The 12525-nt window shown below is 44.0% G+C and overlaps 1 protein-coding gene across 1 annotated transcript; it reads left to right on the top strand.

Moving 5' to 3' along the window:
• The first annotated feature begins 4668 nt into the window (after positions 1-4668).
• On the top strand, positions 4669-12221 carry LOC117732973 (aspartate aminotransferase, cytoplasmic-like). Its single transcript, XM_034536207.1, has 9 exons — positions 4669-4909; positions 7244-7425; positions 8109-8232; positions 8338-8450; positions 9312-9416; positions 9648-9798; positions 9880-10045; positions 10618-10760; positions 11209-12221. The coding sequence occupies exons 1-9, from the start codon at positions 4801-4803 to the stop codon at positions 11346-11348; spliced, it is 1233 nt and encodes a 410-aa protein (XP_034392098.1). The 5' UTR covers positions 4669-4800; the 3' UTR covers positions 11349-12221.
• The last annotated feature ends 304 nt before the right edge of the window (positions 12222-12525 follow it).

Raw genomic sequence — 12525 nt, 5'->3', positions numbered from 1 at the left:
GAAGCATAGACTTCTATACAACCAGAGGAGTCGCCCCCTGGTGGTCAGGAGAGAGAATGCAGCTTTAACACATGAAGCATAGACTTCTATACAACCAGAGGAGTCGCCCCCTGGTGGTCAGGAGAGAGAATGCAGCTTTTAAGACATGAAACATAGACTTCTATACAACCAGAGGAGTCGCCCCCTGGTGGTCAGGAGAGAGAATGCAGCTTTTAAGACAAGAAGCATAGACTTTACTTTTCAGAACCGGAGGTTTCCGCCTGGTCACCATGACAACTAACAACAATAATGCCCGTTGGTCTACTCCTAAACGGCAAACGCATTTTCAGTTTTGGCACCCAAAACCTTTTTTAAGTTGGTGTGCGTGTGTGTGTGTCTGTGTTATGTGAGTGTGCGTGTGTGTGTGTGTGTCAGTGCTTGTCAGAGTGTGTGTCTGCATGTGTGTTTCTGAGCATGAGCAGGCTGAATTTCCCACTAAGCAGCTTGTCAGAGCAGCACTGGCTATCGTCTGGGGGGGGGGGGGGGGGGGGGGGGGGAGGCCTGTCAACTCGTCCCACTGACGGCTCTTCTCTCTCGGCCTCGCCTCGGCTGGCCCGGGGGCCTGGTTAAGGTGTGTGTGTGTGTGTGTGTGTGTGTGTGTGTGTGTGTGTGTGTGTGTTTGTTTGTCTTACTCCTTCTGGGGGCCTCTGCAAATCTGATAATTACTGACCTGACAATGAATCCCCCCCCTCCTCCTCCACCCCCCTCCCAATGACACCCCCGTGTCCACACCTCACACACCAAGCCACAGAACGGTCTCCACAGGCTCATTATAGCTCATCACAGACGTACAGTGGCCGACACACACACACACACACACACACACACACACACACACACACTGTGTGAAGAGTTTCCTCTTCAGTCCTCAGATGTCTCAAACATGAAACATGCATGGGAATGAAAACATCGGAAGTATGAAAGATGGTTTTCGGCTGGAGGGTGTGTGTGTGTGTGTGTGTGTGTGTTTGTGTGTGTGCGTGTGTGCATGTGTGTGTGTGTGTGTGTTGGAGGGGTGGGAACAGTAGAAAGTCATTATGCAGGTGCTTTGCCCCCTGTGTGCCCTTATCACACACACACACACACACACACACACACTCGCACACACACACACACACACACACACACACACACACACACACAGGGCCTTGGTGCAGGACAACAGGTGTTGACTGAGACCAAGCAGCTGTTTTTCATCTGGTCTCTCTTCACTCATTAATATTATCGCTCCCTCCTGCATTGAGTGAGGCGTTCAGGGGCAGTGAGAATATTCTATTCGATGTATCGGAGAGTAAACCAACTGCAGGTCTTTAAAGGCCAACACGAAGTTCATATTCCTATTTAATTTAATTTGTTATCTTATCAGCTGTGCTTTGGCTACTTTCTGTGTATGAAAGGTGCTACACACATGTAAATACATAATACTATAATTCAAATTTAATATATATATATATATATATATTATAACATGTTGTGAGCAAATGCAGTTGTTTATTTACTACTTTGTTATTTACTACTTCTTCTTCTTTCATTTCATGCAACTTCATATTTTTCTTCTCTACATTTATTAAACATTTAACTCCACATATACTTCAAGTATATACATTATGAGTATTAGTAGTATTATGAGTATTAGTATCAGAGCTCCTTCCTGCTGGTGGAGGTTGAAGGCGTTCAAGCCCACTGACGCCTTCAGGGACACCAAAGAAAGTGGGAAACAACACATGTTGAAGTTTGATTAAGCAGCGAAGAGGAAATGAGGAATGTAGGGGAACAGGAGAACATGAGAACAGGAGAACAGGAGAACATGAGAGCAGGAGAACATGAGAGCAGGAGAACAGGAGAACAGGAGAGCATAAGGAGGAGGAGGAGAACATGAGAGCAGGAGAACAGGAGAGCATGAGAACATGAGAACAGGAGAACATGCGAGCAGGAGAACATGAGAGCAGGAGAACAGGAGAGCATAAGGAGGAGGAGGAGGAGGAGAACATGAGAGCAGGAGAACAGGAGAGCATGAGAACATGAGAACAGGAGAACATGAGAACATGAGAACAGGAGAACAGGAGAACAGGAGAACAGGAGAGCATGAGAACAGGAGAACAGGAGAACATGAGAGCAGGAGAACAGGAGAGCATGAGGAGGAGGAGGAGGAGGAGGAGGAGGAGGAAGAGGAGGAAGAGAAGGAGGAGGAGGAGGAGGAGGTGGACGAGGAGGAGGCCTCTTCGTATCCAGACAGAGTGAGAGAGGGAGTGTGTGTGTGTAGTTGTGTGTGTGCGTGTAGTTGTGTGTGTGTGTGTGTAGTTGTGTGTGTGTGTGTCTGCTGCTGCCCACATGAAGACCAATTAGAATTTTAGACCTTTTTCAGAGTTTAGGTGAGTGTGTGTGTGTGTGTGTGTGTGTGTGTGTGTGTGTGTGTGTGTGTGTGTGTGTGTGTGAGTGTGTGTGTGTGTGTGTGTGTGAGTGTGAGTGTGTGTGTGTGTCAGTTACACTTCACTGACACATTCTACTTTAGCTACAGGAGGGCTGCAAGTGTACTCTATACAGAAGTGAAGCTGAGGCTATTCATCAAACACAAGAGAGAGAGAGGGAGAGAGGGAGGGAGAGGGGGGATGAGAGAGAGAGAGGGATGAATGAGAGAGAGAGAGGGAGGGATGAGAGAGAGAGAGGGAGGGATGAGAGAGAGGAGAGAGAGAGAGATGGAAAGATACACAAAGAGAGAGAGAGAGAGAGAATGAGGGAGAGAGGTAATTTCATTTTATTACGATGCTAATGCTTTTGTATTTTTATTTAATCTGCTTCGAGGAACTTGTATTTCGTGTTGGTTCTGGCGCCCCCTGTGGACTAAAGTGGTAGTGTTGGTTCTGGCGCCCCTTGTGGACTAAAGTGGTAGTGTTGGTTCTGGTGCCCCCTGTGGACTAAAGTGATAGTGTTGGTTCTGGCGCCCCCTGTGGACTAAAGTGGTAGTGTTGGTTCTGGTGCCCCCTGTGGACTAAAGTGGTAGTGTTGGTTCTGGTGCCCCCTGTGGACTAAAGTGGTAGTGTTGGTTCTGGTGCCCCCTGTGGACTAAAGTGGTAGTGTTGGTTCTGGTGCCCCCTGTGGACTAAAGTGGTAGTGTTGGTTCTGGTGCCCCCTGTGGACTAAAGTGGTAGTGTTGGTTCTGGCGCCCCTTGTGGACTAAAGTGGTAGTGTTGGTTCTGGCACCCCTTGTGGACTAAAGTGGTAGTGTTGGTTCTGGTGCCCCTTGTGGACTAAAGTGGTAGTGTTGGTTCTGACGCCCCCTGTGGACTAAAGTGGTAGTGTTGGTTCTGGCGCCCCTTGTGGACTAAAGTGGTAGTGTTGGTTCTGGTGCCCCCTGTGGACTAAAGTGGTAGTGTTGGTTCTGGTGCCCCCTGTGGACTAAAGTGGTAGTGTTGGTTCTGGTGCCCCCTGTGGACTAAAGTGGTAGTGTTGGTTCTGGTGCCCCCTGTGGACTAAAGTGGTAGTGTTGGTTCTGGCGCCCCTTGTGGTCTAAAGTGGTAGTGTTGGTTCTGGTGCCCCCTGTGGACTAAAGTGGTAGTGTTGGTTCTGGTGCCCCCTGTGGACTAAAGTGGTAGTGTTGGTTCTGGTGCCCCCTGTGGACTAAAGTGGTAGTGTTGGTTCTGGTTCCCCCTGTGGACTAAAGTGGTAGTGTTGGTTCTGGTGCCCCCTGTGGACCACAGTGGTAGTGTTCACGAGGACCACGGTCCCTTTAGGAAACCTCTCAGTCTGGCCCCGCTCAGTCCTGGTTCTGGTCCTGGTCCTCTCGTGCTTTGAATACAACCCTTTTACTTGTGACAAAGTATTTAAGTTATTATTTATTTAAGTCAAAGATCTGAGCACTTCTTTCTTCACCGGTTCCGGGTTCCATCTTTTTTTTTTTTTTTTTTTTTTAAATTGCACAATTGTTTAAGTATTGAGCACGGGACCATTTATCCGGTATTATAACTTTTACTTTGTAAAACACATTGTTTAGTTTGTTTTGGCACTGACTAAACTGTATGAATGTGATTTTAATCTGTAAAAACAGATGAAGCATGTCTTGACCAGGTTTTAAGTGTCATTCTGACTCTGCAGCTCCTTCTGCTGGGTCACACTGTCCTCTAGTGGCAGATACGAAGAGCTGCTTTCACTCACTGTCAGATATTCATCATACTCTTATTTACGTGCCACATATTTTTACACATACATTTTTATGTGTAAATATGTAGGCTCTCTTTGTAAACACATGTGATTTAAAACAGAAAATGCACAAAAAAGCTACCATATAGTTTTTTTTATAGTACTATAGTTTTTTTAACCATAAATATATATATTATATAAATATTATATATGATATAAAATATTATATAACTTATATTAAATATTATCAAAAATATATATATATATATATTATACATATTTATTTAAATGGATAATTATAATTATAATTATTTGTATAGTTAGTTGTTGTACCATATATATATATAGTATAAATATATATAATTATTATATACATAAAATATACATTATATCACTAAAATAACAAATATAAAAAAAGAAAACTGTTGCTACGCTCTCATTGGCTGTCTCAGGCTTACGTCGGCGTTACGCGCCTTCCTATTGGCTGCCGGATTGACGCCCTCTATCGCTCGTCTGTCCTGAAACCAGCGGGGTGAAGGTGAACCCAGGCCCGTTATTCTCTATCCGTCTACCCGTCGCTTTGAAGCACCCTCTCCGCCTTGTCCCCCCACCCACAAGAGAGCCATGTCCGTCTTCAGCGAGGTCCCGCAGGCTCCTCCGGTCGCGGTCTTCAAGCTGAGCGCTGACTTCCGGGAGGACAGCCACCCGCAGAAGGTCAACCTGGGAGTCGGAGGTACGTTCACGGCCCCTAGCTGCTAATGCTAGAGCCAAGTTAGCTTGCCGGCGACTGTGTCGCTGCCGGCTTGTGTTTTTAAAAAAAAAAAGAAGAAAAGCCTCGTATAGCTTCCTAGCTTCCTAGCTTCCTTGCCTCTTCCTCCTTTCGTGTTATGATGTTATTATGGTCACAAATATTAGCAGCGCTTTGCTTTGACCTCCGCTGCCAGCTAGCAGGGCAGCTAACGCGTCGCCGGCTCCGCACGCTGTCACCGGAGGACGTTTCATTAAAGGGAAGCAGCGCTTCGCCTTGTGGTCGCTCGGTTCACCGGTTTACCCTCAAAACACGTCGACTAGTTTGTCTCGAAGTGAAATAAACAGCAGGTGCTTTTGCTAAGGCTCTTTATTCCGGTGTCTCACGTGTGTCCTTGAACGCATCATATCCCACTTCACCAGTTTACATGTTGATACTTGTCATCTTTTTTTGTATCGGTATTGGGAAGATTACTGGTTTTGTAACTTAAATGCAGACATTAAAAACAATATATATATATATATATTTTTAAATTAAAATTCAGTTTATAGGGACAGTGCATGGTAAACATTAACGTAAATATGCCTTAATTAGCCAGGAGGCTAGTGTTGGCAGCCTAGAATAAAACTTGATAAGCTCGTCGTGCTCATTTAGTTTTCAACATAACAATATGTTTTTTCATACAGTCGCTTTCTGTAAATTTTTCATTTGTATGTCTTGGTACACATGATATTCAGGTACAGTGAACAACACACATCAAATTATGTAGATTCATAGATAGAAATATGTTATATAATTTACTTATTGTTTTCTTATCTTCATTCCTCATCTGTATCTCGATTTTTAAAAACCTTTCTAGAGGCGTGCGTCTCACAAGCTTTCCCCACTCTTGGTGTGTGTTCTCAAAGTTCTCAAGTGTAGGAACCTGTAGAAAACTGGTTTTGGGAAGATCAAAAGCTTTTTTTTCAGCTGCTCGAATGTCTTGAGGTTATCCTCATTAAATAACTGGATTGTTAGGTGTTGAAGGTGCATATACGTTTGTCTCATTAAGCCAGCGAGTGTATTTGCCATTCTGAATCCACACATCTGTGCAGCCCGGAAGTAATATTTTAAGTTTGGGAGTTTAAGGCCTCCGTTTAGTTTAGAATAGCTGTAATGTTTTACTTTTTTTTTTGCCAGATAAATTTGGAAATTATTTTATCCAGGTTATCAAAACTAGATTTTGGAAATTTCTAATAGGTAGCATCTGAAATAAGGAGCGTAGACCATCGTTCCAGGTCAATTATTCTACTATAATTGTCCTCATATAGATTCAGTAAGGATGAGGGTGGATGTATATCTCGCTCATGTTGATGTCGTCTTTAAGTAATTGCCTTTTGCAGGCTCATATTAGTGGTGTTGTGGTTTGACGGATCACCAAGTTATTTGCCTTTTTTTTGATGACTGGCGGTTCAAATCCGTGTAGAAAACAACGATGATAACATCAGCAAGAGCTCTTCGGGGTTGGAGGATTTCTTGAGACCAGGTGGAGGACTATCCGTAGGTCCTAGCTGGGTCAGCTTCCTGCTTCCATCGGGCCCTCCTCCCTCTCCTCTCGGGGTAGTCGACTCCGCCCCCTCCGGCGCTTCCTTCTCAAACAGACCATAAAGCAGGCGATGAATCATCGGTGCAGGGAAAGCCTCGTCCTGGTCATGTGGCTGTTTTGTAGTCAGATGCGTTCACTGACCGACGCGCTGCTTGTTCGACCTTTTTGCATCCGCAGCTGTGGTGAAGGCCGGATATTTGATACAAAGGACAGAGTTCTTAAGGAGTCACATATGTGCAACACACACACACACACACACACACACAGTAGTTTATAGCGGTGCAGCGGATCATAAAACTCACGTTCTGGATCATATCACGGTTCAGATCGGCACAAAAGATCTTTGAACTAATTGGAGGTCATTGATGATCAATCGGACACATATCCCTTTTGTTATTTCAATTGTTCTGAAACAACATGAAAATACTAGGAATCTTTTTACTTTGTTCTAGTAATTTATAGTGTTTTTTATTCTCTCATGAAAGCAGACAATTGTGTTGTTGATAAATAAATCTTGATAATCAATAACGATGTATTTATTCAATGTATTCATCCCTAATATCTATTATATATGTTCTAGTTCATCACAAACACTGCATGTTACTAGTGCATCATGATGTCCTGATCACATGATCTACTGGACACTGGAGGATAAAACTAAAAATGTACACTCTGTGAAGGGTTGTTGTTGTTGTTGTTGTTTAAAGTGCTGGTTCCCCTCGTGTCCCCTCCAGCTTACCGGACCGATGACTGCCAGCCCTGGGTGCTGCCGGTGGTGAAGAAGGTGGAGCGGCTGATCGTGGAGGACGGCAGCTTGAACCACGAGTACCTGCCCATCCTCGGCCTGCCCGAGTTCCGCTCCGCTTCCTCCAAGGTCGCCCTGGGAGACGACAGCGCCGCCATCAAGGACAACAGGGTGAGACACACACACACTGGGTCTGAGTACAATACACACTGTGTGTGTGTGTGTGTGTGTGTGTGTGTGTGTGTGTGTGTGTGTGTGTGTGTGTGTGTGTGTGTGTGTGTGTGTGTGTGTGTGTGTGTGTGTGTGTGTGTGTGTGTGTGTGTGTGTGTGTGTGTGTGTGTGTGTGTGTGTGTGTGTGTGTGTGTGTGTGTGTGTGTGTGTGTGTGTGTGTGTGTGTGTGTGTGTGTGTGTGTGTGTGTGTGTGTACATCTTATATTTTGGGAAAATATCTTGTTTACCTTCTTTGCCAGATGAGTTCAGCCTCCCTTTAAACAGGTGAAATTAGACAAATAAATATTTTAAATCGTAGTCAAATTATTAATATTTTACTCTTGTTTTTTAATTGAATGGTGTGATTTAAAAAAAAAAAAAAAGTAATTACCTTTACTCCTTATTGATATTCTATTTTGCACTAATGTCAGTATTACTTCTTACTGGATTGTTCATATATGCTTATATTTTTCTTCTGTTGTAATATTTGATCGATCTCTGCTTCGGGATCAATGACGTTCTCTCTCATCTTATCAATGCTGTTATTGTTACGCTCATTATGCTTCACCAGCTGATTATCAACGTATGTAATGTGCTTTTTAAAATCTGGAGTTTCATTCTGTACATTTTTCACCCCGTCCCAGGTGGGAGGCGTCCAGGCTCTGGGTGGGACCGGTGCGTTGAGGATCGGGGCCGAGTTCCTGCGGCGTTGGTACAACGGCGTCAACAACACGGCCACGCCCATCTACGTCTCCGCGCCCACCTGGGGTCAGTAGAGCGAGTCACTGGATACATGTGGAACTGTAACGAAGGTTTAAAGTAGATCGGAGGTTTTAAATATCGGCCTCTTCTTCTTCTTCTTCTTCTTCCCAGAGAACCACAACAGTGTGTTTGCCGATGCCGGCTTCAAAGACATCCGGCCGTACCACTACTGGGACGCTGCCAAGAGAGGCCTGGACCTGGACGGGCTCCTGGACGACCTGGAGGTGGGAGGGGGGGGGAGGCTGGAGAAAGCTGCATTCTCTCTCCTGACCACCAGGGGGCAACTCCTCTGGTTGTATAGAAGTCTATGCTTCATGTGTTATAGCTGCATTCTCTCTCCTGACCACCAGGGGGCGACTCCTCTGGTTGTATAGAAGTCTATGCTTCATGTGTTAAAGCTGCATTCTCTCTCCTGACCACCAGGGGGCGACTCCTCTGGTTGTATAGAAGTCTATGCTTCATGTGTTAAAGCTGCATTCTCTCTCCTGACCACCAGGGGGCAACTCCTCTGGTTGTATAGAAGTCTATGCTTCACGTGTTAAAGCTGCATTCTCTCTACTGACCACCAGGGGGCGACTCCTCTGGTTGTATAGAAGTCTATGCTTCATGTGTTATAGCTGCATTCTCTCTCCTGACCACCAGGGGGCGACTCCTCTGGTTGTATAGAAGTCTATGCTTCATGTGTTAAAGCTGCATTCTCTCTACTGACCACCAGGGGGCGACTCCTCTGGTTGTATAGAAGTCTATGCTTCACGTGTTAAAGCTGCATTCTCTCTCCTGACCACCAGGGGGCGACTCCTCTGGTTGTATAGAAGTCTATGCTTCACGTGTTAAAGCTGCATTCTCTCTACTGACCACCAGAGGGCGACTCCTCTGGTTGTATAGAAGTCAAGTCCCGTCACCATGATGTGACTGAATAACCATTTTAAACATCCACTTAAATACAGTTTAAATGCAAATAATCTGACGTTGCACCTTTTTAAAAAAAATTTTAGATCATTAAACACAAAACACTGTTTTTTTGTTGTTGTTTTCTTTAATCACAAGTTCATTGTTGTCGTTTTATCCTTTTTCCCTAAAAACAGAAAGCTCCAGAACGCTCCGTCTTCGTCCTCCACGCCTGCGCACACAACCCCACCGGCACCGACCCGACCCCGGAGGAGTGGAAGAAGATCTCCGAGATCATGAAGGTGAGAGGAACGCGATATGGAGAGAGAGAGAGAGAGGTTTTCCGAGGGTCCTCAAACGCATCGCAAAGCTTGAAATTGTGACATTTCAGCATAGTCACTTTATTCCACGCGGCTAAACTCAAATCTCTGCCCACATCCTGTAAAAAAAGGAACCACAACATCCAGTTCATGTCACGGGAACCTTTTAGGCTGTTCTTCCTCCTTCATTAAAATCTGTTTCTTTCTCTCTAGAGGAGGAGCCTGTTTGTGTTCTTTGACTCCGCCTACCAGGGCTTCGCCTCCGGCGACCTGGATAAAGATGCCTGGGCCATCCGGTACTTTGTCTCCGAGGGCTTCGAGCTCTTCGTCGCTCAGTCCTTCTCCAAAAACTTCGGCCTTTACAGTGAGTGCACCGGAATGAAGACGAGAAGAATCCACCGTGTGCACATTGTTATTGTTATTATATCTTTTTTTATTTCACCAGACGAGAGAGTCGGCAACCTGACCGTGGTCGCCCAGGACGGAGAGAACTTGTCCCGCATCCTGTCCCAGATGGAGAAGATCGTGAGGACGACGTGGTCCAACCCGCCGTCCCAGGGCGCCCGCATCGTCAGCAAGACCCTCAACTCCCCCGAGCTCTTCGCCGAATGGTACGGTCCAAAGAAGAAGAAGAAGAAGAAGAAGAAGAAGGGCGTTAACGGGGCACCGAATTCATACAGAATAATGATTTTAAATCAATCTTTCTCAAAAGAGACGTAAAAAAAGTAGGTTTTCATAAATTACGTATTTTATTTAGTGCGACGTGAAAAAAAGTCTCTAAAAAATAAAGTCGCTCCATATTAACCCTACTTTAATCAAATACAGTAAAAAAAAACATAAAGTTCTGTTTTCTAAACATTGTGGCCACAAAAATGTCAGATATATATAAAAATTCTATTTTTTCCAATTTCTTTGAAAAATAATTACAAAATATGAATGAATAAAAATGTTAATGATTTATGACACAACTGTGTTATTCTGCTATTTGCAAAACTTGCACACAAGTAATGCAAAAACACGTTATGGTTCATGGCGTGTTATGAAATGGTCGTGCCCCCCCCCCCCCCCTTGTTAAGTGCACATAAATATTTTACAACATTCCTGTAAAATATTTAAGCTGCAGTTTTGAGAACGTCCTCATGAACTTCCCCCCCCCCCCCCCCCCCCCCCCCCTTCGGTGCAGGAAGGGCAACGTGAAGACCATGGCAGAGCGCGTCCTGCTGATGAGGGATCAGCTGAAGGCCAAGCTGCAGGCTCAAGGCACCCCGGGGACCTGGGACCACATCACCCAGCAGATCGGCATGTTCAGCTTCACCGGCCTGAACCGTGAGTGTGATTATTATATACATATTTAAAATAATAGATTATCATATATATATATATATATATATATGTATTATATGTAATGTTTGTGTTTATTATAATTATACATATATATATATATATATATATATATATATATATATATATATATATATAATCTCTGTTCAAATGTAACATATATGTATATATATATATATATATATATATATATATATATATATATATATATATATATATATATATATATATATATATATATATATATATAAAATCTCTGTTCAAATGTAACATTACTGTGAGTCACATTCTTCATGGACACGTTGTACGTTAGCCAAACTCGCGCTAACTAGCTGGCTAACGTAGAGAGGTCGGAGAATCCCAGAAACCCCCAAAAACATGTCCGCCGTGTGAGTCTGTTGTGTGAACCGCCTGCCGTGTTGTGCGTCTCCAGCCAAACAGGTGGAGTACATGATCAAAGAGAAGCACGTGTACCTGATGGCGAGCGGCCGCATCAACATGTGCGGCCTGACCACCAAGAACATCGACTACGTCGCCCAGTCCATCCACGACGCCGTCACCAAGGTCCAGTGATGGCCTCCGTCCTGCCTCCTTCCTCCAGGAAGTATCACCACGTCTGTGCCATTGCCCCCCCCCCCCCCCCCCCCCCCCCCCCCCTTCTTCCCCTCCCCCTCATTAACCTTCGGGAGGTGCAATGATTTTTATTTATTTTAGGAACACTTGAACGCACCACGTTTGAAGCTATAAAGGTCAAACGCTATTTCTTTTTGCGCTCTACGAATCGTGTCTGGTCGTCATGGAAACAAACCTTTTCCGATTTTTTTTTTTTTTTTTAGAGAAAACAAAACACTTAGAAATGTCTTTTAAACAGAAACTTGGAATAATTCAATTGAACGGCCGGAGCTCCGCCCCTCATACGGTGAGGAGGTCTGACCCAGGAAGGTGGTGCGACATCGTCTTATGCCCCCCCCCCCCCCCCACACACACACACACACACACTGGTCACTTACATTTTTTATTTTTTTGCTTCCTGAATGTCATAAAAAAACACTGGATTAATGTGTAGCATTTAACAAATTAATATATAAGAAGCAGGTTGACGTGAATAGACGTCGTCACGGTTACAGGTGCTTTTACTTAAGCACACCGGGGCCCCCCAAAAAAAACTCACTTTTTATTTTTAAACGGCCATCAGGATTGACCATTTTACAGTGTGTATTTATTAATGGCATCGTTATGCTGAAGGTCACAGAACGACCTTGTGCCCCCTCTCTCTCTCCCTCTCTCTCGCCCCGCAGTGCCCTTATCGTGTTACAGAAGGCCTCTCCTGTGTATGTGAAGTCGTGTCATGTGACCACCCTCCCATCACGTGGTGTTTGTGATGTCACACGCCGGTATTCATCATACTGTAATAAATTATTAAACACAGGAACCAAGTTTTTTTTATTTTTCTGTCTGGTTATTTCCTCCCCAGGTTTTTTTTACAGTTTCTAAAATATCGACATAATGTGTGAGAATTGTTGGAAAGCTGAAGCCTAATATGTAAAGATTCTTTTATTTTTTAAATAAACAAACTAAAACAATATTAGAAAAAACATATTAATTATATTAATCTTTTTACTATAATATATCATGAATTTCCGTCGAGTCTGCTGACTTTTAACTGAGGAAATATCTTGTCCTCTAGTTATGGAGTTGATATAGTAATAAAAAATATATTGTATATAAGAAATACAAATAATATATATCC

Source organism: Cyclopterus lumpus, chromosome 1, assembly GCF_009769545.1.
Source record: "Cyclopterus lumpus isolate fCycLum1 chromosome 1, fCycLum1.pri, whole genome shotgun sequence".
Lineage (NCBI taxonomy): Eukaryota > Metazoa > Chordata > Actinopteri > Perciformes > Cyclopteridae > Cyclopterus > Cyclopterus lumpus.
The sequence above is the reverse complement of the archived record's forward strand: the minus strand, read 5'-3'. Positions and strand labels throughout refer to the sequence as shown.